Source organism: Crotalus tigris, unplaced genomic scaffold, assembly GCF_016545835.1.
Source record: "Crotalus tigris isolate CLP2741 ecotype Arizona unplaced genomic scaffold, ASM1654583v1 scf7180000024321.1087588, whole genome shotgun sequence".
NCBI classification, from domain to species: domain Eukaryota; kingdom Metazoa; phylum Chordata; class Lepidosauria; order Squamata; family Viperidae; genus Crotalus; species Crotalus tigris.
In genome coordinates, this window is record NW_024100493.1 from 522,624 (window position 1) to 550,529 (window position 27,906).

General features: G+C 47.4%; 2 protein-coding genes across 12 annotated transcripts in view; one reads left to right on the top strand and one right to left on the bottom strand.

The window, feature by feature from the left end:
* APBB2 (amyloid beta precursor protein binding family B member 2) overlaps positions 1-7,852 on the bottom strand; it is a 111,548-nt gene extending 103,696 nt beyond the window's left edge. For 9 of the 11 annotated variants that reach the window (XM_039325286.1, XM_039325292.1, XM_039325291.1 and 6 more), the window contains exon 1: positions 7,724-7,819. The gene's annotated coding sequence lies outside the window, so the exon portion shown is untranslated. Of the gene's footprint in view, positions 1-7,723 lie in introns of all 11 variants that reach the window. The other 2 variants (XM_039325283.1, XM_039325294.1) reach the window with 2 other exon arrangements.
* Positions 7,853-13,197: 5,345 nt separating this feature from the next.
* On the top strand, positions 13,198-27,079 carry UCHL1 (ubiquitin C-terminal hydrolase L1). Its single transcript, XM_039325267.1, has 9 exons — positions 13,198-13,329; positions 13,609-13,620; positions 16,072-16,200; positions 18,585-18,735; positions 20,556-20,641; positions 21,800-21,847; positions 22,682-22,751; positions 24,593-24,651; positions 26,621-27,079. Exons 1-9 carry the CDS (start codon positions 13,297-13,299, stop codon positions 26,705-26,707), a joined length of 675 nt encoding a protein of 224 aa, XP_039181201.1. The 5' UTR covers positions 13,198-13,296; the 3' UTR covers positions 26,708-27,079.
* The last annotated feature ends 827 nt before the right edge of the window (positions 27,080-27,906 follow it).

Below are 27,906 nucleotides of genomic sequence, written 5' to 3' on the forward strand. Positions count from 1 at the left end.
GACTCTCTTGAATAGAGTCTAATTCTATTGGCTTTCAAAAGCCAATAGGAATTGTCCAGGCTGTCTCTGCCCTGCTGAGCCCGCCAAAAGTCCCCTTCTGCAAACGCTGCTGCACCAGTTGAGTAGTCCTCGACTTACGACCGGTTGAGTAGTCCTCGACTTACGACCGGTTGTGGGGGGTCGCGGCATTAAAAAGGTTGAGAACCACTGCTTTAAGGCCTTCCAGTCAAGTCTAGACCCACTCTGTTCATTTCCTCAAGTATGGAAACTATGAGATTAGTCATTCCTTCGGCTTTTTGCTTTCCTGTTTTTCACGCAAGGAGGAAGGCTTCGAGCCGCCGATGGTCAAAAATCACCCTTCTTCCTGCCTTGCAAAAAAACAGTTAATTTCCAGTCTTCCCAGACCCTAAAATTGTTTTGCTGCCTTTTTTTTTTTTTTGGTCTATCCGTTTTATTTAACTTATACCACGTCTCTCTGCTTATTCCAAAACTCAAGGCAGCTTATGACGAACGGCAACAAAAACCTTAAGTGCAAAGTACTTCCTTGACCTGCAGTTCATTTAGTGGCCGTTCAAAGTTACGACGGCACTGAAAAAGTGGCTTATGATGGTTTTTCACACTTATAACCTGCGCTCATGTGATTAACATTCAGATGCTTGGCTCCGGGTTCATATTTATGACGGTCACAGGGTTTCCCCCCCCCCCAGGTCCTGCGACATCCTTTTCTGACCTTCGGACACGCAAAGTCAATTCAACAACAAACGTAAACAACTACAACGATTTGCTGAACGGCTGTGGCGGGAAAGGTCGTAGAAGGGAGCAAAACTCCCTGAATAAATGTCTCACTTAGCAAACAGAAATTGCGGCCATGAGTTTAGGGCAGTGGTTCTCAACCTTTTTAATGCCGCGACCCCCCAACCGGTCGTAAGTCGAGGACTACTCAACCGGTCGTAAGTCGAGGACTACTCAACTGGTACAGCACCGTTTGCAGAATGGGATTTTGGTGGGCTGAGCAGGGCAGAGACAGCCTGGACAATTCCTATTGGCTTTTGAAAGCCAATAGAATTAGACTCTATTCAAGAGAGTCTCTTCTATTGGCTTTCAAAAGCCAATAGAATAAAAGGGAGTAGCACAGCTAAGGAAAAGAGGGAAAAATGGCGGACTGCGTTGTTTGGCGACTCCCGTGAAATGGTCGTTCGACCCCAAATGGGATCCCTACCCACAGGTTGAGAACCACTGGTTTAGGGCTACTCATATAATGACATCGAGGCCACTAGAATAAAAAAAAATAAAATGAACGCAAAATAATTCCCCCCCCCCTTTGTTTCACGTTGACTCCTGAATCGCAGGGACTCGGTGTGCAAATTGTTCTTGCAGGATATAAATCAGGACACGGGATGGACTGCCAGCCTCCACCTCTTACGGCTGATATATTTCGCCTGGAGCTTTAGCCCAGAGTGTTGGGTGAACTCAGCCAACTGCCTCTGATTCACCCAGCGTCGATTAATCATGTATGTACAAACCCAGTCAGGCTTTCCAAGTGGAATGCAAGTGGCTGGAGGGGACAAAATTTTCTCTAGGAACTCCTTGAGATGTCAAGTTGGTGTCCACGTGGTCATGGGAACCATCTTATTTTTGTTTTAACAGCAGCAGGTGATAAGACTGGCTGCCTGCTAAGCCAGCGGTCCCCAACCTGTGCTGCTGGGTGGCCCGGCTCGGGGGGGGGGAGGGGGAACCACATCGCATGAGTGGTGGGCCCGTGCAAGCACGCAGCTCAACCCACAGGAGCATCCACGTGCATGCCCACGCGGCTTGAGCTGCGTGCATCCCCGCCCGCCACTCGCGCGGCCCGGTTCCCCTCTCCCCCCCAGCTGTGCGAGGTGCAGTGGGCGTGCGTGCCAGCCAGCCACTTGCACGAGTCCAGCTGTGTCTGTGTATGCGTGCCACTCCACCATTCGGGTGGCCCGGTTGTAAATAGGCCACAGCCCAGTAGGTTGGGGACCTGAGGGGGTTGGGGGACCCTTGTGCTAAGTTGGAGGGATTTAGCCAGTGTGCTTTGTAAACCTTGGTTTTATGGCTTATGTCAGGGGTCTTCAAACTGGGCCTTTTGATGACTTGTGGACTTCAGCTCCCAGAATTCCTCAGCCAGTGTGCCGGGCTGAGGAATTCTGGGAGTTGAAGTCCCCAAGTCACAAAAGGGCCCAGTTTGAAGACCACTGGCTTAAAGCATCTCGGCTGAGGAATTCTGGGAGTTGAAGTCCCCAAATCACAAAAGGGCCCAGTTTGAAGACTCCTGGCTTAAAGCATCTTGGCTGAGGAATTCTGGGAGTTGAAATCCCCAAGTCACAAAAGGACCCAGTCTGAAGACCTCTGGCTTATGTGAACCCCACCCACTGTGAGATTTCCAGCATCCCATGCCATACTATGAGCCCAACCTTATTCAGACAAGTGAATCATCTTCCTGTTGATGCAACTCAACTGCAAGAATCTACCTGAGTTCAAATTCTGGTTCATTTTCCTATACAGAAGCCATTACTGAGGTACATACAGGAAGTCCATGCAACATACCGCTTCAATTATATTTAACCCGTTCGGACGTGCATTTCTGCCTCGTTTCCCTCGTTTCGTGACTGAACAGACAGGGCTGGCTATCAGGATTCACACAACGTGACTGAGTTACAGTCCCTCTCGAACACACCATTGGCTGGATTAATCGCACAACACGTTTTACGTCTCCTGCTGACGCTGGCTGAGTCTAGGATTCAGACGATTCCTTCAGTAAATCAGAACATCACAGCATCCGTGATGCTTGGGGCGCAGATGTAGCCATAACAAAATTGCATTCCGATCGTCTCCTCAGAGATTTTAAGCTGACTTGAGTCTTTTTCCCTTTTGTCAGCCACACAGGAGTCACAATCACCACAATAATTTGCCAAGACCTTCCCCCCCCCCCTTTTTTTTTTTCTTCTACAGCCTGATGGAATTTCTGTTTTTGATTTCTGGAAAGGTCTGACAATTGTCTTTTGAGACAATTGTCTTTTGAGACGCACGCCGTAAAATTAACAGATCTCCTATTTCAAAGTGACGCCCAAACAACGTTCTCTCATCCTAAGGCAGTGTTTCTCAACCTTGACCATTTTAAGGCATGTGGACTTCAACTCCCAGAATTCCACAGCCAGCACTGCTGGCTGTGGAATTCTGGGAGTTGAAGTCCACATGCCTTAAAATGGTCAAGGTTGAGAAACACTGTCCTAAGGAAAGCAAGCTGCAGAAAGTCTGTGGAGGTGCTCCATCCTCCAAGGTCATGCTGGTCCCAAAAGTGCTTCTCCCCCCCCCAAAAAAATGTTTTCCTTTCGAATCAGATGGAAAAGAAAAAAATCTGAAGAACTGTTTAAGATGGGGAAACGGGAGGAGGTCGTATGCCTTACCTCCCATTTTAGAATAAGAGTGAGTTAAGTCGTAGGCCCAGATCCATTTTGGTGGCTTCCGAAGCTTGCTCCAAAGGTGCTTTTTTCCAAAATGCAACTGGACAGTCTTGGGTTTTTTTCCCTTTGAAAACATTTTGCTTTTCATGCAAGAAGCTCCTTCCCTTCCCTTCTTCCCTTCCCTTCTTCCTTTCCCTTCCCTTCTTCCTTTCCCTTCCCTTCTTTCCTTCCCTTCCCATCTTCCCTTCTCTTCCCTTCTTCCTTTCCCTTCCCTTCTTCCTTTCCCTTCCCTTCTTCCTTTCCCTTCCCTTCCCTTCTTCCTTTCCCTTCCCTTCCCTTCTTCCTTTCCCTTCCCTTCCCTTCCCTTCCCTTCCCTTCTTCCTTTCTTCCTTCCCCTTCCCTTCCCTTCCCTTCTCCCTTCCCCTTCCCTATCCCTTCCCTTCCCTTCTTCCCTTCCCTTCTTCCTTTCCCTTCCCTTCCCTTCTTCCCTTCCCTTCCCTTCTTCCTTTCCCTTCCCCTTCCCTTCCCTTCTTCCTTTCCCTTCCCTTCTTTCCTTCCCTTCCCTTCTTCCTTCCCTTCTTCCCTTCCCTTCCCTTCTTCCTTTCCCTTCCCTTCTTCCTTTCCCTTCCCTTCTTCCCTTCCCTTCCCTGAAGAAGCTTCTTGGATGAGAAGCCAAATGTTTTCAAAGGAAAAAAAAAAAACACCAAGAAAGTCCAGTTGCATTTTGGAAAAAAGGCACCTTTGGAACAAGCTTCGGAAGCCACCAAATTGGATTTGGGCCTATGACTTAACTCACTCTTATTCTAAAATGGGAGATAAGGCCATATGACCTCCCTCCCGTTTCCTTCAGATTCTTCTTTTTCATCTGATCTGAAAGGTGGGGGCTACTGGGCCAGTGATCTTTTAATTAAATCACTCAATCGATAGGCCGAACCTATTTCCTCCGAAGGAGATCATAAAATAGGCGATATATAGAGCTTGCTCTCGGGAAAATATGCCTGGTGAAGTCACAGCGTGCTTTTTTTTCTGCCTAACCAAGAAGAAGCCCCACGATGAACAGCCTTGCAATCTAACCACTACCCAGGATTAGGTGACAGGCTAAGCCAAACCACGATACGCAGCCATCATGGTTTGTTAGTTATGGTTTATGATTTAGCGGCTGCCTGGAGACTCTTGGGCTTGTGAAAGAGTCTGCAGATATTCTTCAATCTCAGGCTGTGGGGAAACCACACAGACCTATCTTAAGCCTACTTATTTCATATTTGTGCAAAATCTTGCGTAATACCTTTTTGCACAGACACCAAATACCAATAAAATCAGCCCCATCCAGAAAAAAACCCCCAGCAGTAATATATGTATGTATGTATGTATGTATGTATGTATATATTAAAAAGAATGCTAAAAATAGAAGCATGATTCCTGGGTATGTGCATATTGTGAATAAAACTTGATCACCAGGAAAAGTTAAAACGTTTTATTCACAATATATATATATTGTGAATAAAATAAAATAAAATAAATATATATATATATATGATGACAAAGTCTTCCTGCACAATGCTGTGTCCTGGCCAGATTTTTCGGAAGGAGTGGCTGGAATTAGACACTATTAAACAATGAACAACAGGAAACACCAAAACATACGTTAACATCTAAAAGTGAGTTAGTGAACTTTTAAAAATCAACATCGGCCTTGCCCAAGCTATTCATATCCTTTCTGTGTTACTTTTATTATTTGTCCTTACTATTTTCGTACTGGACTTTCTGCCCGGCGTCGCACACAAATACACCCAGAGGAAAGACACACGCACAAACACACACACACACACACACACACACATACCAAAAAACCAAACTAACCCCAGGAGAACGTTTTAAACAGCCAGAATGAAGAATAACAATCCGTTGCATAAAAAACGTTTCTGCAGCTAAGCTAGCTCTCTATACTTATTATATTGGACAGATTTCAATTTGGTTTATTTTGGTTGACTCTCTGATCCCAGATGCTCCATTGCCTGTTGTTCAGAAAAACATCAGACATAGTCCTGCAAACGGGGTAGAAGTGTTAAAACTGGTGTGTGTGTGTGTGTGTGTGTCCAACCTGGGCCATTTTAAGACTTATAGACTTCAACTCCCAGAATTCCCCAGCCGAGTTGAAGTCTTATACGTCTTAAAATGGCCCAGGTTGGACACCCCTGATTAAAACATTGCCTGTGCTTTTTGCTTTTTCTCTTTCTTTAGGAATTCGCCATTTAATTCTGAATTCAGTTCTCTACATTACAATTCCTGGATTGGCAGTTGCAGCAGGCTTTCCCCCCACCCCACCCCTTCCAGGCTGTGAAAGAATTGTGGGGAGGTAAAAAGGGGGTGGGTTGGAGGGAGAAGCCCTTCTGCGCAGAGCCAACAGCTTTTCTTTTCTTTATTAAATTTATACGCCGCCCGTCCCATCATTGAGAGGCGGGGGGGCTTGCAATGCAATAAAATAAGAACATTTATCCGTCTGTCTGTCTGTCTGTCTGTCTGTCTGTCTGTCTGTCTGTCTGTCTATCTATCTATCTATCTATCAAATCTATCTATCTATCTATCTATCTATCTATCTATCTATCTATCTATCTATCTATCTATCTATAAACCCCAGAACGACAGGAATTAAATGGAGTGAAAGAGTAAAAACCAAGAGGTCCTTTTCTGAAAATGCAAAATGGGAAGGGGACCCCCCCCACTTCCTCTTTCCCCCCACCTTACATCCGCTGGCCAGCGCTGGGTGGGTGTCCCCTTTTTTGGTTCTGGAGCCAATCTTTCTGTCCCTCCCTCTAGGTCTCTCTTGAAGATGCAGTGTCATTTAACCCCCAGGTTGTCTTTCTGCTTCCCCCCCCCCCGGAAAAGCCCCTCCCCCACTGCTCCCCAAAGAGGAGGGGAAAGTCGAAGAGCCCCACATCCCAAGATCGGAAGCATCCAAGGCCCAGGATCCGAACCGGGAAGAGGTGGGGGTGGGGGGGCTGTCTGTAAAGGGAGACAATGGGGATGCCCAAGCCAGAGATGGGGACTGGCAGGTGACCCCTCCTTCCGCAACTGCCCCCCCAGGGCAGAAAGGGGGTGTTTGTGATGGAGGGAGGAATTGGGTGGTGGTGAGAGGGAGGGAGGGAGGGAGGGAGGGAGGGAGGGAGGGAGGAAGGAAGGAAGGAAGGAAATAGTGAAGGGGTAGGGTTAATGAAAGGACAGGGAAGGAAAGGGAAGGGGAGGGGAGGGGAAAGAAATAGAGAAGGACAGGAAAGGAAGGGGAAGGGAGGGAGGGAAGGGAAGAAGGAGGGGAAGGAAGGAAATAGTGAAGGGTTAGGATTAGTAAAAGGACAGGGAAGGGGAGAGGAAGGAAGGAAGGAAATAGAGAAGGGTTAATGGAAGGACAGGGAAGGAAGGGAGGAAGGGAGGGAAGGGAAGGAAGGAAGGAAATAGCGAAGGGTTAGGATTAGTAAAAGGACAGGGAAGGAAGGGGAAGGGAGGGAGGGAAGGGATGGGAAGAGGGGGGAAGGAAGGAAATAGTGGTTGGATTAATAAAAGGACAGGAGAGGGGAGGGGAGGGGAAGGAAGGAAGGAAGGAAGGAAGGAAATAGAGAAGGGTTAATGGAAGGACAGGGAAGGAAGGGGAAGGGAGGGAGGGAAGGGAAGGGAAGAGGGAAGGAAGGAAGGAAGGAAATACAGAAGGGTTAGGATGAATAAAAGGACAGGGAAGGGGAAGAAAGGAAGGAAAGAAGGAAACAGAGAAGGGTTAATGGAAGGACAGAGAAGGGAGGGAAGGGAAGAGGGAGGGGAAGGAAGGAAGGAGATAGAGAAGGGTTAGGATGAAGAAAAGGACAAGGGAGGGGAGGAAAAGGAAGGAAGGAAATAGAGAAGGGTTAATGGAAGGACAGGGAAGGAAAGGGAAGGGAGGGAGGGAAGGGAAGGGAAGAGGGGAGGGAGGAAGGAAGGAAATAGCGAAGGGTTAGGATGAAGAAAAGGACAGGGAAGAGGAAAGAGGGAGGGGAGGAAGGAAGGGTTAGGATGAAGAAAAGGACAGGGAAGAGGGAGGGGAGGAAGGCAACAGAGGATTAGTGGAAGGGCAGAGAGGAAAAGAAAAAGAGGGAGGGAGGGAAAGAAAAAGAGGAAAGGGAGGGAGGGAAGGGGCTTCCCCAACAGGCCCTCCCCTCCCCTCTCCGGACTCCCCCCACCGCAAAGACACCCCCCCTTTCTCCCCCCGTGCCGGAGCCTCCCGGGGGAGGGGGCTGGCGGGCGGGGGGGGGGATGCTGCGCGCCGGGCTTACCTGCCGCGGCTCCCCGGCCGCCTCCCGAGCGATCGAGCGCGGCTCCAGCCCGCAGGAGCAGCCGCCGCCTCCGGAAACGCCGCCCGGCCCGCTGCGCCCTCCCAGCAGCCAATTCCGGCCCCTCCGGCGGCGGCCGCGGCGGCTTCTCCTCCTCCTCCTCCGGCGCGCCTCCCTCCTTCCCTCCTTCCCTCCCTGGCGGGGAAGAGGCGGCCGAGGCGCAGGCGGGACGGAGGGCGACGTCGAGCGGCCGCGGGGGAGCCTTGCAAGGCGGCGGCGGAGGAGGAGGAGGGTCCCTGCAGAAGGCCTCCCTTCCCCTCCCTCTTTCCCCTCCCCTCTCTTCTCCTCTTCTGGGTCCTTTCCTCCCTTCCCCCTTTTCCTTCCCTTCCCTCTTGTTTCCTTCCTCTGTTTTTCCCTTTCCCTTCTTCTTTCTTTTCCTCTTTTCCCTTCCCTTCCTTTTCCCTTTGCTTTCTCTATTTTTCCCTCCCCTTCCTTTCCCTTCCCTTCCCCCCTTTCCTGTCTTCTCTTTTCCCCTTGTTTCCTTTCCTCCTTTCCCCCTTTTCCTTCCCTTCCCTCTTGTTTCCTTTCCCTCTTTTCCCTTCCCTCTCTTTTCCTCTTTTCCCTTCCCTCTCTTTTCCTCTTTTCCCTTCCTTTTATTTTCCCTTTGCTTTCTCTATTTTTCCCTCCCCTTCCTTTCCCTTCCCTTTCCTCTTTTCCTTTCTTCTCTTTTCCCCTTGTTTCCTTCCCTCCTTTCCCCTTTTCCTTCTCTTCTCTTTCTTCCCTTTCTCTCTTCCCTTTCCTTCCCTTCCCTCCCCTTTTTCCTTTCTTTATTTTTTCCCTTTCTTTCCCCGTTCCCTTCTTCTTTCCTTCCCTTCCTTTTTTTTCCTTTCTTCTCTTTTCCCCTTGTTTCCTTTCCTTCTTCCCCTTTTCCTTCTCTTCCCTTTTTCCCCTTTCTCTTTTCCCTTCTTTTTCTTTTCCTTTTCCTTTTTCCCTCTTGTTTCCTCCTTTCCTTCCCTTTTCCCTTCTTTTCCCTTCCCTCTCTTTTCCTTTCCCTCTTCTGTTTCCTTTCCTCCTTTCCCCTTTTCCTTCCCTTTTTCCTTTCTCTTTTCCTTTGCTTTCAATTTTTCCCTCCCCTTCCTTTCCTTCCCTTCCCTTTTTCCTTCTTTTCCCTTCCCTTTCTTTTCCTTTCCCTCTTGTTTCCTTTCCTCCTTTCCCCTTTTCCTTCTCTTCCCTTTTCCCCTTTCTCTTTTCCCTTCTTTTTCTTTTCTTTTCCCTCTCGTTTCCTTCCCTTCCCTTTTTCCTTTCCTTCTTTTTCTCTTTCTTTCCCCTTTCCCTTCTTCCCTCTCCCTTTTCCTTTCCTTTTTCTTCTTTTCTTTCCCTTCTTTATTTTTCCCTTCCCTTTCTTTTTCCTTTCGTTTCCTTTCCCTCTTTTTCCTTCCCTTTTCCTCTTCCTAATTTTCCCTTCCCTTTCTTTCTCCTTTCTTTTCTCTATTTTCCCCTTCCCTTTCTTTCCCTTTCCCTCTCTTTCCTCTCCTTCTTTCCCCCTTTTTTTCTTTCCTTCCCTTCCCAGTCACCGAATGAACTGGAATACTATATTGGAATAAATAAATTCTGAAATTTGGATAGGAGAGACTAGATTACCAGCAGCAAAAGTTAACTCTCTCCACTCACATCCCTCATTATAATGTAGGCGGTGGACCCCATCTCCAAATCTGGAAATCCCAACAGATTTACAACCATCTCTTGTTATGTTTACTTTTGAAATAAGGAGGTTTCAGCTAGAGCAGTGGTTCTCCACCTGTGGGTCGGGACCCCATTTGGGGTCGAACGACCATTTCTCGGGGGTCACCAAACAACGCAGTCCGCCATTTTTTCCCCCTTTTCCTTAGCTGTGCTCCTCCCTTTTATTCCATTGGCTTTTGAAAGCCAATAGAATAGACTCTCTTGAATAGAGTCTAATTCTATTGGCTTTCAAAAGCCAATAGGAATTGTCCAGGCTGTCTCTGCCCTGCTGAGCCCGCCAAAAGTCCCATTCTGCAAACGGTGCTGCACCAGTTGAGTAGTCCTCAACTTACAACCGGTTGAGTAGTCCTCGACTTACGACCGGTTGGGGGGTCGCGGCATTAAAAAGGTTGAGAACCATTGAGCTAGAAGGTAACCAATTCTTATTTTTGTAAAGTATTCCTTGGTAGCAAATGTAAGTCAGGGAAGAAACAACTTGTAGGGTCAACAAGGCGCCTTTTTTGGAGGTAGTCCTAAACAAGAGAGTTGTTCACGGAATTTTGCCCCATTTTACGACCTCTGCCCCAGTCGTTAAGCGAGTCCGTGCAGTTGTTAAATCAGTAACCCGGTTGTTAAGCGAATTGGACTTCCTCCTCATTGATTTTGCTTGTCGCAAGGTTGCAAATGGGGGTCACGTGGCCCTGGGACCCTGCGACCGTCACAACTATATATATATATATATATATATATATCACCTAATGAGAAGGAAGGACTCACTGGAAAAGGGCCTAATGCTGGGAAAGATGGAGGGCAATAGAAGAAGGGGACGACAGAGAATGAGATGGCTGGATGGAGTCACTGAAGCAGTAGGTGTGAACTTAAATGGACTCCAGAAGATGGTAGAGGACAGGAAGACCTGGAGGAACGTTGTCCATGGGGTCGCGATGGGTCGGACACGACTTCGCAATTAACAGCAACAACAAATATATATATAATTTTTAAACCAACAAAACAAAACACACATACATACACAGTATATACTCTTCCCCCCCTTTTTTTAACAGCGATTATGTAACGGTAATCTTCTATTATTTACATTTCTCCCCCTTATTCTTCTTTAAAATATTTGTCCTTATTGCCCCGTTGTTTCTTATTTACATTTTTTCTTCCTTCATACTCTACTTCTTACTAAGAATAATTCATATTATTATTATTATACATTATTATACACACATTTTCACTTTTGACCTTTCCACATTTATTCTCCTCTATTATTTCTAGTCTCCCACCAGTCAGACCACTTGTTCCATGCTAGATAGTACTCTGTGTCTTCCTTTTCTTTTATCTCTTTTGTTAATTTGTCCATCTCTGCACAGTCCAGGATTTTTCTTATCACTTCTTTCTGTGATGGTATATTCTCATTTTTCCAGCACGTGGCCCTGGGACCCTGCGACCGTCACAACTCTTGAGTCAGTTGCCAAGCGTCTGGATTTTGATCACGTGACCCCGGGGGGGGGCCTGCGGCAATGGTCATTAAGTGTGAAAAGCTGTCATAGGTAGCTTTTTTTCCCCACGCCGTTGTATCTTCTGTCACTAAATGAACTGTTGTTAAGTTGAGGACTATCGGTAGTACATAATCGATCGATCAATGCAAAGACCCAGCTCCCTTTGAGAAGCCCGTAATGCTGGGTTATTCATTTTTATATATATATAAATAGTTCCAGGGGATGCCCAGTACTCCTTTCTCCTCCTGTTTTCCCCACCACAACAATCCTGTGAGGTAGGCTGGGCCGAGAGGGAAAGAGGGACTGGTCCAAAGTCACCCAGACGGCTTTCATGCCTAAGGCGACACTAGAACTCATCATCTCCTGGTGATTGGCTCAAAGTTAACCGATTGGCTTTCATGCCTAAGGCGGGACTAGAACTCACCAACTCCTGGTGATTGGCTCAAAGTGAACCAATTGGTTTCATGCCTAAGGCAGGACTAAAACTCACCATCTCCTGGTGATTGGCTCAAAGTGAACCAATTGGTTTCATGCCTAAGGCTGGACTAAAACTCACCATCTCCTGGTGATTGGCTCAAAGTGAACCAATTGGTTTCATGCCTAAGGCAGGACTAAAACTCACCATCTCCTGGTGATTGGCTCAAAGTGAACCAATTGGTTTCATGCCTAAGGCTGGACTAAAACTCACCATCTCCTGGTGATTGGCTCAAAGTGAACCAATTGGTTTCATGCCTAAGGCTGGACAAACTCACCATCTCCTGGTGATTGGCTCAAAGTTAACTTGGTTTCATGCCTAAGGCTGGACTAAAACTCACCATCTCCTGGTGATTGGCTCAAAGTTAACCGATTGGCTTTCATGCCTAAGGCTGGACTAAAACTCACCATCTCCTGGTGATTGGCTCAAAGTGAACCAATTGGTTTCATGCCTAAGGCTGGACTAAAACTCACCATCTCCTGGTGATTGGCTCAAAGTGAACCAATTGGTTTCATGCCTAAGGCTGGACAAACTCACCATCTCCTGGTGATTGGCTCAAAGTTAACCGATTGGTTTCATGCCTAAGGCTGGACTAAAACTCACCATCTCCTGGTGATTGGCTCAAAGTTAACCGATTGGCTTTCATGCCTAAGGCTGGACTAAAACTCACCATCTCCTGGTGATTGGCTCAAAGTGAACCAATTGGTTTCATGCCTAAGGCTGGACTAAAACTCACCATCTCCGGGTGATTGGCTCAAAGTGAACCAATTGGTTTCATGCCTAAGGCTGGACAAACTCACCATCTCCTGGTGATTGGCTCAAAGTTAACCAATTGGTTTCATGCCTAAGGCTGGACTAAAACTCACCATCTCCTGGTGATTGGCTCAAAGTTAACCGATTGGCTTTCATGCCTAAGGCTGGACTAAAACTCACCATCTCCTGGTGATTGGCTCAAAGTGAACCAATTGGTTTCATGCCTAAGGCTGGACTAAAACTCACCATCTCCTGGTGATTGGCTCAAAGTTAACCGATTGGCTTTCATGCCTAAGGCAGGACTAGAACTCACCATCTCCTGGTGATTGGCTCAAAGTGAACCAATTGGCTTTCATACCTTAGGTGGGACTAAAACTTTACATTAGAAAGAAAGAAAAATAGAAGAAGGAAGGAAGGAAAGAAAGAACGAAAGAAAGAACAAAAGAAAGAAAGAAAGAAAGAAAGAAAGAAAGAAAGAAAGAAAGAAAGAAAGAAAGAAAGAAAGAAAGAAAGAAAGAGAAAGCTGCTTGTCTTAACCCCATCCCAACAATTTGGAGAAAGAAGGAAGGAAGGAAGGAAGGAAGGAAGGAAGGAAGGAAGAAAGGAAGAAAGAAAGAAAGAAAGAAAAGAGGCCTCCACGCTTCTCCAGGTCTTCCCAGAGCCAGCCAAGCCCCTTGCCAAGCGCCCGCACCTCCGCAGGGTCACCCCGAGGGCACCTAGACGGCCCAGCAAGAGGCTTCTCGCAACCCTTCTCCGCCTCCTGCCCTGGCCAAGGCACCACCTCTCCCCTCTGGCCTGCATCAGCCGACCGGAGGGCCGTACTACATACAACCGTGGGGGTGGGGGCGAGCTCCTCTCCTTGCCTGAACCCCCCCACTCCCACTGGAGGGAGCTGCCCGTCCGCGCGGGAGGAAGCCTCGGGGACCTGGAGGCGCAGCAGAGGGGAAGGGACCATTTGGAAACCCAGGGAGGGGGGTTCTGGGTGGGCCTCTCTCGCCCCAGCAACTCCCCCCCCTCCTCCTCGCCAGTGGGCCGGTCCGGTGGCAATATATATAGGGGTGGGCGGGCGGCTGCTCTGCCCCAGAACGGATCCGGCTAGCGGTGGGTACGCGAGTGGCAGGATGGCGTGGCAGCCCATGGAGATCAACCCGGAGGTGGGTGGGCTGCTTGGGAGGGGGAACGGCTGGGAGGGCTTGGATGCGGGGGAGGTGGGGGTCTTAGATGCAGCTCTGGTCCTGGGGAAGCAGAGGCTTCTCCTGCGGGGCTAGGCGTGGGTGGGGGGTTGCCTGGGTGGGGGGTCTTCCCGGCATTTGCAGCCCTTAGAAGAGGGGTGGGTTGGGGAGGGGGGGAGACCCCTAGGGAGGAGACGGAGGGCGGGGAGGGGGCGCCCTTAGGCAAAGCTGACTTGGCTCCCTCCTTTTCTGTCTTTCCAGATGCTGAACAAAGTGAGTGGGGGGCCGCCAGAGACGCGTCGCCTTCGCCGGGCTGGGCGTTTCCCGGCTCGCCTCTGCACCTGCCTTCATTCTCTCCCCCCCCCGTGCAAGGAGAAGGGGGGTGGGAGGGGCTCTCCCCCTTTTGCCCTGTTGGAAGCGGGTGGGGTGGGTGGGGGGGGCGCAGGGAGAGACGTGGGGGGGGAGGAGGAGGAGAATAAAAAGGTGGAGGGTCTCTCTCGCCTTCCATCCTAAAGAGGCTGCTCTTCCAAGGGCTGGGCGGCAGGGGGCGCTGCGGACCGCGGTTTGTGCTGTGTCACGCCGGAGGGGAGGGGAGGGGCTGCTTGGAGGAGGAGGGTCCTCCTGCCACGGGGGGGGGGGGGAATTGCCAGACCAGGAAGCATCCCCACCCCTCTCCTTACCGTGGTGGTCCTGCTTGCTGTTTGGCAAGCCACAACCATCTCCATCAACATCTGGAAGCTGGAGCATCCTTTGTCGGGCGGGGACCACTGCCTGTTCTTGGAAGAGCACTGCAACCACACACCCTTTTCTCCCCGGTTGCTGGTGCAAGCAACAATTCTTTTAGGAATGGATTGTATTGAGAAATAAAAGATTGCTTTATTTAGAGGGACCTGACCTTCAGCTAGGTTGGCATGCTTTTATGTGGTACGAGACCTCTAAATCACATAAGGACTTTCAAAAGCATGCAATCAGAAACGTACTGCTTTCAGAAGGGGAAAAAATTAAAATATACATGAAAAACAATTCTTTAGCACAGAGTTTTGCCGGCTGGTGCTGCAAGCCGTGTTTCAGGATACGGTTTCCTATTTGCCCCCCAATGTATCTGGGAAGGGACCCATTTTGCCTTCTCTCTTAACCTGGGATTGACCACCTTCCCTTCGGCTTAGCGCCTTCACATCCTTGCTTGAAAGGAAAACCCATTTGGATCTGAATGGCAGATTATCCTATGGGGGGTGCTCTAATCTATACAGCAGGGGTCTTCAACCTTGGCTCTTTTAAGACTCGTGGACTTCAACTCCCAGAATTCCTGAGCCAGCCTGGCTCAGCTTGGAAACCTCCCTTTCCTCTCAGCATGGCTGACTCAGGAGAATTCTGGGAGTTGAAGTCCACGAGTCATAAAAGAGCCAAGGTTGCCTACCCCTGCTATACAGGATGAACAAGACTGCTGGATTTACAGTTAAGACCAGAGGGGGGCCGTTCCAGGAGATGCGGACTGCAACTCCCAGAATTCCTGAACTGGTGATGCTGGCTCAGGAATTCTGGGAGTTGAAGTCCACAGGCTTGTCAACATGAGCCCTGATTAAGGCAGTTGAGCTAAATGCCAAAGCGATTGAACAGAGCAGTGTATCCTATAAAGGTGAGGCCGTTTATCTCATTGTTAATTCTTTGTATTATCACATCTGGGTTTTAGTTAATGAGGAGTGGCACAAAATAAAAAGGGAACTAGACAACAGGATCACAGGCAAACATCTGTTTTGATTGCTGTATTTTCTTGTAACTGCCTCAAATTAGAGCCTGCATTTTATTTTGTTTTTTTGTTTTTTATTGATACAATGGTTAGGGCTGATCAAACTTCCTATCTACCCTGGGAGCGAATGAAATTTTGTTTCCCAGCTGCTCTCTGTTGCCCTAACCCAGGGCTCTTCAAACTTGGCCCTTTAATGACTTGTGGACTTCAATTCCCAGAATTCCTCAGCCAGGCACATTGGTTGAGGAATTCTGGGAGTTGAAGTCCACAAGGCATAAAAGGGGGCAAGTTTGAAGACCCCTGCTCCAAAACCTCTGTAAGGCAATGGCTGAAGGATTTCATTAAAGGGCTCCAGATTAAAATGCAGCAACGCCATTCAACGTCCCGTGACTGGGCAAGAATAAGCAGGCCTTTGCATGTGCAGAATGGGATGGCTGCATTAAATCTAATAAATAATATTAGATGCATTTCATTTTGCTAGAACCCCGGCAACCCCCAAAGCAGTACGAGGAGGCTGCCAGCTTGGGAATTTGAACCCAGAACAAAATGCAATTTTTGCTCCTGAGATGGTGTTATTCCTTATGCTTTCAGCCATTGTCTATCCACTGCAGGAAGAAGGCCTCTTCTGCCTGTTTACATGCAGTTTTCTTTTGCCTACGTATTACCTATTATGCATTACTTGTGCCTGGGAATAAAATGGGGAAATTTTCACTTTTAGTTTTATTAAATTGGAAACATTCGCTGGTCTATCCCTGCGTTCGGCTTTACCTCCTCGCTCATTCCTGGAGTCAACTCGCAATTAATAAATTATCCCAGTTTTGAACCCAGAGGACAGAAGCACGGTCGATTCTCCGGTTGAGGTTGTGGCTCAGCTAACCCAAATTAAGTTGTGGCTCGTTGGCTTGTTCAGACCATGACTTGCCTGTTTTGGGAATGTGAGATACCCAGTGTTGTGTGTGCTTCCCTTTATTGTGTAGATACTCCATCGTCTAGGAGTTGCCCCTGGCTGGCAATTTGTGGATGTCTTAGGGTTTGAGAAAGACATCTTGAGTGCTGTGCCGACTCCGGCTTGTGCAGTACTTCTGCTCTTTCCCCTTACGGCTCAGGTGAGTATTAAAGCTGAATAAAATAAAATAAAATCTCCCACCCCTTATTGCGGGGTGGTGGGGTGGGGTGTGCCTCCAACCTTGGCAACCTTATGACTTCGTAAGTTGAGGACTCCCTGTATTTTATAATTCTTTGCACAACAGTGGGATGTCCTTCGCTAATCTAAAGCAGAGATCTATCTCTGAAGGGGTTTTTGCACCTTTAATACCCTGTACTGGAACCCCAGGAATTTGCAAAACTGCCTTGGGGAATTGTGACCAAAACAATTGACTGGGTTGAACCTGTGCAGCAAATTTACAGTAAATACTCTGTTATTTCCTAATATCCATGGAAATTTGCCTAGTAGCCAGAATTAACAACTGTGGGGCACCTTGGAATGTATTAATTTCAAGAGAACGGGACTGTTCGGACCCGTATGTTAAAGCAGAATAATTGGCATTAGTACACAGGTAGTATACTTGATTTATAACCACAGCTATAGCCCAAAATTTCCGTTGGTAAGCAAGAGACTTGTTTAAGTGAGTTTTGTCCCATTTTACGACCTGCCACAGTTAAAGTGAGTGACTGCAGCTTTTAAGTTAGCAACAGTGAACCTGGCTTCCCCCCTCCTTGACTTGGCTTGTTAGAAGGTCACAAAAAGTGACCAGGTGATCCCCCCTGGGGAGGCTGTGACCGTCATAAACACGAGCCAGTTGCCAAGTGTCTGGATTCTGATCACGTGACCCTGGGAACGCTGCAACGGTCGTAAGTGTGTGAAAAACAGTCATAACTCACTTTTTTCCAGGCCGTTGCAACTTCGAACAGTCACTAAACGAACGTTGGTAAGTGAAGGACTAGATCTTCCTTTAGGATTTGGTCCTTTGTTAACATTTTCTGTTATAGGCCAGGGGTAGGCAACCTTGGCTCTTTTATGACTCGTGGACTTCAACTCCCAGAATTCCTGAGCCAGTATGGCTCAGCTTGGAAACCTCTCCCCCTCAGCATGGCTGGCTCAGGAATTCTGGGAGTTGAAGTCCACAAGTCATAAAAGCCAAGGTTGCCTACTCCTGCTCTAAACTAATAAAATCTACATTAATTAACATTAATTATGCTTTCATATGTTCCTCTAGGTCAGGGGTAGGCGACCTTGGCTCTTTTATGACTGGTGGACTTCAACTCCCAGAATTCCTGAGCCAGCATGGCTCAGCTTGGAAACTGCTCCCTTTCCCCTCAGTGTGGCTGGCTCAGGAATTCTGGGAGTTGAAGTCCACGAGTCATAAAAGAGACAAGGTTGCCTACCCCTGGTATAGCCAGTGGCAATAAGGAATTTTCTTTGAACTTCACTGGTGTCATCAGCAGCATCTACAATTCAAAGCTAAGTGTGTAAAATTCTTAACTAGTCCTCAAGTTACAACAGTCCATTTAGTGACTGTTCCAAGTTACATCGGCACTAAAAAAAAAGTGCCTTAGGATCATTTTCCAAGCTTAATGACCGCTGCAGCATCCCTGGGGTCATGTGATTTACGAATACTTGACAAATGATTCATATTTATGACGGTTGCTGTGTCCCGGAGGTCACGCGATCCTCTTTTGCAAACTTCTGATGAGCCAAGTCAACAGGGAAGTCCGATTCGCTTAACAACTATGATACCAACCAAACTGCAGGAAGACACCAAACAATTGTCCTAAAACGAGACAAAAATTCACTTAGCGACTGTCTTACTTAGTGACAGAAACACTGGGCTCAATTTGTCATCGTAAGCCGGGGACTACCTAATTTTGCAACTGATGCCATTCCTGAGGCTCTCCAATTGTTCTGTGTGTGTTTTTCATCCAGGGTTGCTGGGGTAGGTTTTAACGTGTGCTATGCACACATTATGCCTATTTAGTTTTTTTATATATATATATATAACATTTTATTTTCCAGTTTTCCATTTAAGTATTTAAAAAGCAACGTGGTAACTAGGTTAATCAATAGTTCGATAACAAACTCTTTAGTGCAAATCTCAGGTTACAACATCAGATATTTCTTCTCTTTTCCCCTTAACATTTACTGTCTTGTATTCAAGCTAGTACAGTTCTAGTTATATCAACTCAGTAAAAACAGCATCATTACATTTATCCATAAATTTTTAGCTTAGCCTGAAAATTATAAATATCAAAGGCTAAATTGTAATATTGATGAGAAGCTAAAAATTGGGCAAAAATGAATAAGGATTAATTAAGATATGTATAAGCGCGTTCGGTGTTTTGAGAATGCCTAAAAGTAGGGTCCAATCCAACATGCAGATACACCTTTATGTAGGAAATTGCTCGTTCCTCCTAACCAGCCACAGACTGGGTCAAGTTTGTGACGGAAACACAAAAACCCGGATGGTGTCTAATGAATATACTTCAATTGTAGCACGAAAACTTCAGAAAAAAGCAGATTGAAGAACTGAAGGGCCAAGAAACGAGCACAGATGTCTACTTTGTGAAGCAGACTGCCAGTAACTCTTGTGGAACCATTGGCCTCATCCACGCAGTAGCTAATAATCAAGATAAAATACGATTTGGTAAGTACTAGGGGAGAATTGTCCAGTGGATATAAACCTTGCAGACTTTACTGTACCCAAAATTGTTGGTTGATGTGGACTTAAAATACTTAACGAGTTCTCAAAGTCAAACATAACAGAGGACGCAAAATACACTTCCTTTCTTGAGTTGAAATTATAGATGATGCTTTTAGACTTTAAAATACGTGTGCTATTAACCCTGTAGGAATGAAGGGGCCTCAAAAGCTTTCAGATGTAGCTGGTGGAATCAGCTGCTACTATAGTAGTAGTACTATAATGTCCAACATCTCAGGGGCTGCCACAAAGACGAGGGGGTCAAGCTATTCTCCAAACCACCTGAGGGCGCAGGACAAGAAGCAACGGATGGAAACTCATCAGGGAGAGAAGCAACCTAGAACTAAGGAGAAATTTCCTGAGAGTGAGAACAATTAACCAGCGGAACAACCTGCCTCCAGAGATTGTAAATGCTCCAACACTGGAAGTTTTTAAGAAGAGATTAGACAACCATTTGTCTGAAATGGTATATATGAGCAGGGGGTTGGACTAGAAGACCTTTTTTTTTCTCTTTTCTCTCTTTCATAACAAAATTAATGTCCACCTTCAACCTCTCAGTGGCAGGTTTTACGATGTACAACAACTTGGTAAATTATTAACAGCTGGAAGTTCATTCTTGGATCAGGCAGTTCACCAGTAGCTCTGAGTCTGTCTATTTGGCACCTAGCTAGGTGGCAGTACTTTTTAAAGAAGAGATTGAACAACCATTTATGTCTGAAACGGTGAGTAGGGCTTTTCTGCCTGTGTAGGAGGTTGGACTAGAACAGGGCTTTTCAACCTTTTCACCCATTGTACCACTTTTAGATATGGCGACATCCGAGGACCACCAGTCTCCTAGCAAGGGGTCAAAAACTTGATGACCAAAAAGGAAAAAAGTGATAAAGTACAGGTAGTCCTCGACTTACAACAGTTCGCTTAGTGACTGTTCGAGGTTACAATGGCACTGAAAAAAGTGGCCCCCAAGCTACAGCCGAGCAAGACACCTGCCTGCCCACCTGGCAGCGCTCTTCCTCCTGTTCGAGGTTTTCATTGTTGTGAGCATTTCTGTTGAGGATTGGCAGCGGGGGTGGGGTGGGGGGGTGTTTGGTTTTTATTCCCCCCTCCGTCTGCTGGGAGGTTGCAGCAGGTTTTGGTCCCTTCACATGACCCTGGGACACTGACCGTCATAAATATGAATCAGTTGCCAAGCATCTGAATGTAAATCACAAGATCTTGGAGATGCTGCAACATCGGCGCTTCTTCTGGGCTCAGCAGAAGCGCCAGGATCAGCGCTGCTTTCCAGCTGATTGGTGCTTCTTCAGGGCTCAGCAGAAGCGTCAGGATCAGTGCTGAGCTCCAGCTGGAGCCTGGCGCTGATCCTGGTGCTTCTGCTGAGCCCTGACAGCCCCGAAGAAGCGCCGATCAGGTGGAAAGCAGCACTGATCCTGGCGCTTCCGCTGAGCCCTGACAGTCCTGAAGAAGCGCTGATCCTGGCACTTCTGCTGAGCCCTGATAGCCCTGCAGCTCCATCCGTCTCTCGCTCAGGCTTGTGTGGTGCTGCCACTGGTTCAGCTCATTCCCCTCTCCCACTACCACTTTTCTAAGATGTTCGCGTACCACCTGCCAGGTGCCAATGTACCACAGGTGGTACCCGTACCACTGGTTGAATAGCCCTGGACTAGAAAACCTCCAAGGTCCCTTCCAGCTCCGCTCTTCTGTGTTCTATTCTGTGCTTCTTTATTTCCCCTATACAACACCTAAATCGCTTTTAATTTCACCTTTTCCAGATGAAGGATCTGCACTAAAAGAATTCCTCGCTGCGACAGCTGGGCTGTCTCCAGACGAGAGGGCGAAACGTCTGGAGAACAACAAGGTAAAGGGATGGATGGCATGGATCAATTTTTCCAAGCTGCTAATAGAGGCTAAGGGTGGGCTCAGAAACGTCATCCTGTTTCGTACTGATTCCAGTCTCCTGTTTCAACTATCAATAGAAACACACTGACTTTATAAACTAGGACTGGGGTCTTCAAGCTTGGCCTTTTTATGACTTGTGGACTTCAGCTCCCAGAATTCCTCAGCCAGGCATGCTGGCTGTTAAACGAGGACTTCCTGCTGTCTTCCCCAATGATTTTGCTTGTGGGACGTTAGAATTGGCACCTTGTGCCTGGACACTGCCACAGCCAGGATAGTTAAGGACCGCTCATAAATACCATTTGTTCGGTGCCACACTAACCTTGAATGGTTACTAAACTAATGGGATGTAACCTGAGGACTATCTCTATGTCATGATTTTCCCCATGCAGGGTTTCATTCAGAATTATTGCTCAGCATTAACGTTGGTTGAACAGGCAGTAGATCGGGAGGAGAGGGGGTGTCCAACCTGGGCCACTTTAAGACTTGTGGACTTCAACTCCCAGAATTCTCAGGCCAGCCGTGAATTCTGGGAGTGGAAGTTCAGGAGGCCTTAAAATGGCCGACGTTGGACACCCCTGGTGAAGATGAATAGATTCGCAGGAATGGAAATAGTGGATTTAGATAAAATCATCTTGATGTGTGTGTGTGTGTGTGTGTGTACATGTCTGTATATGGGTGTGTGTGTGTTTTCTGAGGTTTTCACGGGTGTTCGTATGTAGGTCTTTGGTTATTCGGGTTTTCTCCCGTGTAAAATTGGAAGTGTCTTGGCAACGTTTCGACAAAGTCCTATTGGTCATCTTCAGGCTGGTGTTTTCGGCTTCGTGCTTCTAGGAGCACAGCTTCCTAGAAGCATGAAGCTGAAAACACCACCCTGAAGATGACGAATGGGACTTTGTCGAAACGTCGCCAAGACACTTCCAATTTTACGTGGGAGAAAACCTGAATAACCAAAGACCTATATATATCTATCATCTATATATCTCTATCTATCTGTCTGTCTGTCTGTCTATCTATCTATCTATCTATCTATCTATCTATCTATCTATCTATCTATCTATCTATCTATCTATCTATCTATCTATCTAATGTCTTTTTAATTTTTTTTATCTCTTCCCAGGCCATTCAAGAAGCCCACAATGCAGTTGCCCAAGAGGGCCAATGCCGGGTAAATACTGCTTTAATTGTTAAGTTTTCAACAATACAATAGGCCAAGAACTGGTGTCTCCAGCCCAGAGAGCAGGGTTCTTCAAACTTGGCCATTTGATGACTTGTGGACTTCAACTCCCAGAATTCCTCCGCCAGCGTGCCTGGCGGAGGAATTCTGGGAGTTGAAGTCCACAAGTCCTAAAAGGGCCAAGTTTGAAGAGCCCTCAGTTAGAGGAACATATGAAAGCATAAATAACGTTAATTAACGTAGATGTTATTCGTTTAGAGCAGGGGTCTTCAAACGTGGCCCTTTGATGACTTGTGGACTTCAACTCCCAGAATTCCTCCGCCAGCGTGCCTGGCTGAGGAATTCTGGGAGTGGAAGTCCACAAATCATCAAAGGGCCAAGACCCCTGCCATAGAGGTTATAATAACAGAATTTTGCAAATCTGACCGTGTTTCTCTACTTCTTTTCCTTCATCTTCGCAAGAACTGGGGAAGTCTGTCTGACAGGCTTATTCTGGTGACAGTTCTGTGCCTTACTTGGTGAAAATGCTCGGGAAGCTTGATTTAAAAATATGGCAAAAAAAAGAGGGCGGGGGGGAGAAATAAATGTGCCACCGTTATAATAATAATATAATAATAGCAGACTTGGAAGGGACCTTGGAGGTCTTCTAGTCCAACCCCCTGCTCAGGGCAGGAGACCCCATACCGTTTCAGACAAATGGTTGCCCAGTCTCTTCTTTAAAAACTTCCAATGTTGGAACATTCACAACTTCTGGAGGCAGAACTTGTGTGTCCCTTGCCCTGTTCTTGCCAGATGCCTGCCTGCTTAACTCTTATCTCCTCTTAGGCTGAAGACGACAAGGTGAACTTCCATTTCATTCTGTTTACCAGCGTAGGCGGACACCTCTACGAACTGGGTAAGTTTTGTATATCGGCTTTGAAAAGGCCAATTTCCTGTCTACGATTATAGCTTTCAATGCCGAACAGTTTCCCCCGTGGCATTATGAGGCAAGCACAGTTTTTAAGTAAAATGCATTTACTTAAGGATCCGTAGCGTATCTTTCTAGCCAGCTCCACATACAGTGCCATCAAAGCTGCTGCAGAGTTAATACACTTCTCCCAGGACGCAATTCACACATCGTCTTAGGAAAATGTGAGGCAAAACTCACCTAACAGACGTGTCACTGAACAACAGAAACCTTGGGCTTGGTTGTGGTCATAAGCCGAGGACTACCTGTTCGCGCAGAGTTGCTAGCCCAGGGACAGGGCTCCTTCATGACTTTGCGGACTTCAACTCCCAGAATTCCTGAGCCAGAATGGGGGGGAACTATACCCCCCTTTATGACTTGCGGACTTCAACTCCCAGAATTCCTGAGCCAGAATGGGGGGGAACTATGGCCCCCTTTATGACTTGTGGACTTCAACTCCCAGAATTCCTGAGCCAGAATGGGGGAACTATGGCCCCCTTTATGACTTGTGGACTTCAACTCCCAGAATTCCTGAGCCAGAATGGGGGAACTATGGCCCCCTTTATGACTTGTGGACTTCAACTCCCAGAATTCCTGAGCCAGCATGGGGGAGAAACTATGGCTCCTTCATGATTTGTGGACTTCAACTCCCAGAATTCCTGAGCCAGCATGGGGGAGAAACTATGGCTCCTTCATGATTTGTGGACTTCAACTCCCAGAATTCCTGAGCCAGAATGGGGGAACTATGGCCCCTTTATGACTTATGGACTTCAACTCGCAGAATTCCTGAGCCAGAATGGGGGAGAAACTATGGCTCCTTCATGATTTGTGGACTTCAACTCCCAGGATTCCTCAGCCAGCCATGCTGACTCAGGAATTCTGGGAGTTGAAATCCACGAGTCCTAAAAGAGCCCAGGTTCCCCACCCCCGTGCTAGCCTTTTTGTAAACTCATACTTGGGGGGTACATACACATTAGTTTAAGATATTACAGGAGCTTAGCCCATGCGGTTGGTTTATCGTCCGTGAGTTTATGGACCATAAATTTGAAAACAACAGGAAGATAAAATGGAAATTGGAGTCTTCATAGTTAATAATTAATTTTTGTCATCATGGTCAGGGGGAGAAGTAAAAAGGAATCTGCAGCTTCTGAAATAATGAGAGGGTGATTCCTTTTTTTCCCTTTAGAGATATTACAAGCAGCTGTTAATTAATATTTGACTAAATAACCCGGTTGGGAGGTGCTATAGGTAGAAAGATTAATCCAGGGATCTTCAAAATTGGCCCTTTTATGCCTGGCTGAGGAATTCTGGGAGTTGAAGTCCACAAGTCATAAAAGGGCCAAGTTTGAAGACCCCTGTCTTAAATCTTACAAACAAAATAGAGGCTGGCTGAGGAATTCTGGGAGTTGAAGTCCACAAATCATAAAAGGGCCAAGTTTGAAGACCCCTGTCTTAAATCTTACAAACAAAATGGACGCTGGCTGAGGAATTCTGGGAGTTGAAGTCCACAAGTCACAAAAGGGCCAAGTTTGAAGACTCCTGTCTTAAATCTTACAAACAAAATGGAGGCTGGCTGAGGAATTCTGGGAGTTGAAGCCCACAAGTCATAAAAGGGCCAAGTTTGAAGACCCCTGGATTAAGGGCATTCTCTACCAAGCCTCCAAGAAAGTGGACCAAGCTAATTCCTCTTAACACCGGTAATTTTCACACATGGAGATGCTATGGAAGTTATTTAATTTTAATTTAATTTATTAAAATTTATGGGCTTTGTTCTCCAACTTTGCTTGCAGATGGAAGAATGCCATTCCCTATCAAGCACGGAGCCAGTTCAGAGGACGCCGTGCTCAAGGTAAGATGCTTTTCGCTTAGGGCGGTCACCATTTCACTTGTCCTTGCCAAGTTCCTACAACACATACATCGGGGATCATCCACCTGTCCGGCTTTTCAGACCGGCGGGAATGGTTCCACGCGAGCGGTGGGCGAGCAGGTACACGCAGCTCCATTTGAAGAAGTGGCGGGCACACGGGCCTGCATAAATGGAGCCTTGCATGCGTGTGCACTCGGCCACTGCTCACAGTAGGGGAGCTGCACCCGTGCCTGCCTGCCGCTTCCCCGGCCCGATTCCAAACGGACCATGGCCTGAATGCCGGAAATCTCTGCGCAACATAACATGCTGAATTTTGGGTGGTCTAGAGTGTGCTGTGTGTATTGCTTTGATGTCATGGATGGGCTCTGGTATCTATAGGAATAGAAGAATATTTGACTAAGGTTACTTCTATCCCAAAGTAGGCAATTGGACTTACTTGTTTTCCTTTGAAGACGTTTCACTTCTCATCCCAGAAACTTCTTCAGCTTTGCCTGGATGGTTTTATACTCCTTGAACAGCTGGTCCCTCCTTTTAGAGAGTCGTTGAGGCCAGGGAGGTTTGTCATCACCTGAGTGTTGCAGTGTGTGGAGCCTTCTTGGAGCCTAGGTCTACCAGTCCTTTCAGCGTTCCAAGAAGGCTCCAACCATTTGCACCACTCAGGTGACTGAGGACACAGACAAACCTCCCAGTTTCTCTAAAAGGAGGCAAATGACTGTCTGCAAGGAGTGTCAGAGCTGAAGAAGCTTCTGGGAACGAAACGTCTTCAAAGGAAAACAAGAAATCCAGTCCTCGTGAGCAAGACCTGGATGACGGAGAATCTCCATAGACATTTAGCTAAGGGATTCGGAAGTTTATTGCAGCTAGAGTGGTTTCCTCCATTAAGTGTGATGGATCTCAGAGTGAGCCATCCCTTTACACCTTTCCCATCCTGTACTCTTAACTTAGATCAGTGGTAGGCAACCTTGGCTCTTTTATGGGTGGACTTCAACTCCCAGAATTCTGAGCCATCATGGCTCAGCTTGGAAACTTCTCCCTTTCCCCTCAGCTAGGCTGGCAGGAATCTGGGAGTTGAAGTCCACCAGTCATAAAAGAGCCAAGGTTGCCTACCTCTGGCCTAGGCCTAGGCTGCTTTATGACTCGTGGACTTCAACTCCCAGAATTCCTGAGCCAGCATGGCTCAGCTGCGAAACCTCTCCCTTTTCCCTCAGCATGGCTGGCTCAGGAATTCTGGGAGTTGAAGTCCACCAGTCATAAAGCAGCCTAGGCCAGAGGTAGGCAACCTTGGCTCTTTTATGACTGGTGGACTTCAACTCCCAGAATTCCTGAGCAAGCCATGCTGAGGGGAAAGGAAGAGGTTTCCAAGCTGAGCCATGCTGGCTCGGGAATTCTGGGAGTTGAAGTCCATCAGTCATAAAAGAACCAAGGTGGCCTATCCCTGACCTAGATCCTTAGTTCACATGTCGCTGAACCAAGAACGGCTGTCTTTTCTCATAACAGCTACTGAGACAGATTCTAATTCCTGAAACTGGGAAAGGTAGCCATTGCGAGTTCACACGACACACCAAACCATGGATAAGTCTTGTAACTTGATAAAATGGGGAGATTGGATGGTGGTACGCCAGTCCCCACGTGGAAGCAAACCTTGACTAAAGTGTAACATAAAGGGGGGGGGGGTTGGAAGTAATATTTGCCTTTTGGGACCCACAATGCCGAAACCATAAGAGATGTGTTCATACGATCCATAAACAAACCATCCTGGCTTATCCACATTACATCCATACCAGTCCTCGTAGTTCCCAATTTCGGTGGAATAAGACTTATAAAGTGGGTGGGTGCGTTTTTGCGGTATGGAGATGCATAAAAGGCGTCTCTGACTTGGCTTCATTGCACAGAGTTTCACCAACAGCAACCATTGTGCAAGCTACACCGCTTAAATCCTTTTCTTTTTAAGGCATCTGCCGAGATCTGCCAGCAATTCACCCAACGTGAGCAAGGAGAGGTGCGTTTTTCTGCTGTGGCCTTGTGCAAGGCTGCTTGAAGTTTGGCAACGGAAGTAGATCCTCGGCCTCTCACCGGATGTAGTTCAAGCCTGTAAGGCTTTAGCACTTATGTTTAAAACTTGAGAAAACAACCACAACAACAAAGTGGAAAGCAAGCCAGCTGTTCTTAGTTTCGAATTTAAGGTGTAACGCAATCCCGTTTTCTCTTCCCCCTTCCTGACAGCAGCTTCGGTGGCCCCTGTCCCAAAGACGAAAATTCACGCAAAAGTGTCACGTTGAGATTCCCTTCACTGTCGTGTGTATGTATGTATAAATGCTTTCTAGGCTTTTGTGATTTCCCAGGTTCCTTTCAAGTGGCTGTGACTGCTTGTCCATCACCACAATAAATCCCTTCTTGCTATTCCGGAAAACTTCCTTTTGTGTTGTTCTGCTAAAACTCTCTATGATGCCAGCGGCATTTGTTAACAATCCAACTTTTCCCCCCAGTCTGCGTTTCGTGGCCCACTGGTGGTCTGCGTGGCTACGGCAAATTGTCCACTGGGAAAGGGGCTCAAATGGTCCACTGGGAGGGGGCTCAAAATCCAAAGATCTCTCCGGCTTCATGAACCTTCAGTTCTCTGAAATCTCAAAAAGATTCCTTGCCTGGAAAAATGTACGATTTGGTTATGCAAAATATTATTCATGTAGAGCAGTGGTTCTCAACCTTTTTAATGCCGCGACCCCCCCCCAACCAGTCGTAAGTCGAGGACTACCCAACTGGTCGTAAGTCGAGGACTTTCCCTGCCCGGGAGCGCCGCGCATGCGTGGTACCGCCCCCTGCGCCAGCTGAGGCGTAGCTGGCAAGGGGCAGCGACGGCGCAGGCCAACCACTGGCTGGGCCACCAGCTGGCCCAGCCCAAGGGAGGTAAGGCACCCGCCGGGCCCCACGCGCACAGGCAACCCTCCCTGCGCCCGCCAGCCTCCCACCTCCCACCCCTGGCCCTCTTTCACTTACATTTTTAGTAGTTGCTCAGCAGGGAGGGGTGGAAGCTTCCAGACAGGTTGCCTTCGCTGCAGATGACTTGCAGCACCGTTGGCAGAATGGGACTTTTGGCGGGCTCAGCAGGGCAGAGACAGCCTGGACAATTCCTATTGGCTTTTGAAAGCCAATAGAATTAGACTCTATTCAAGAGAGTCTATTCTATTGGCTTTCAAAAGCCAATAGAATAAAAGGGAGTAGCACAGCTAAGGAAAAGGG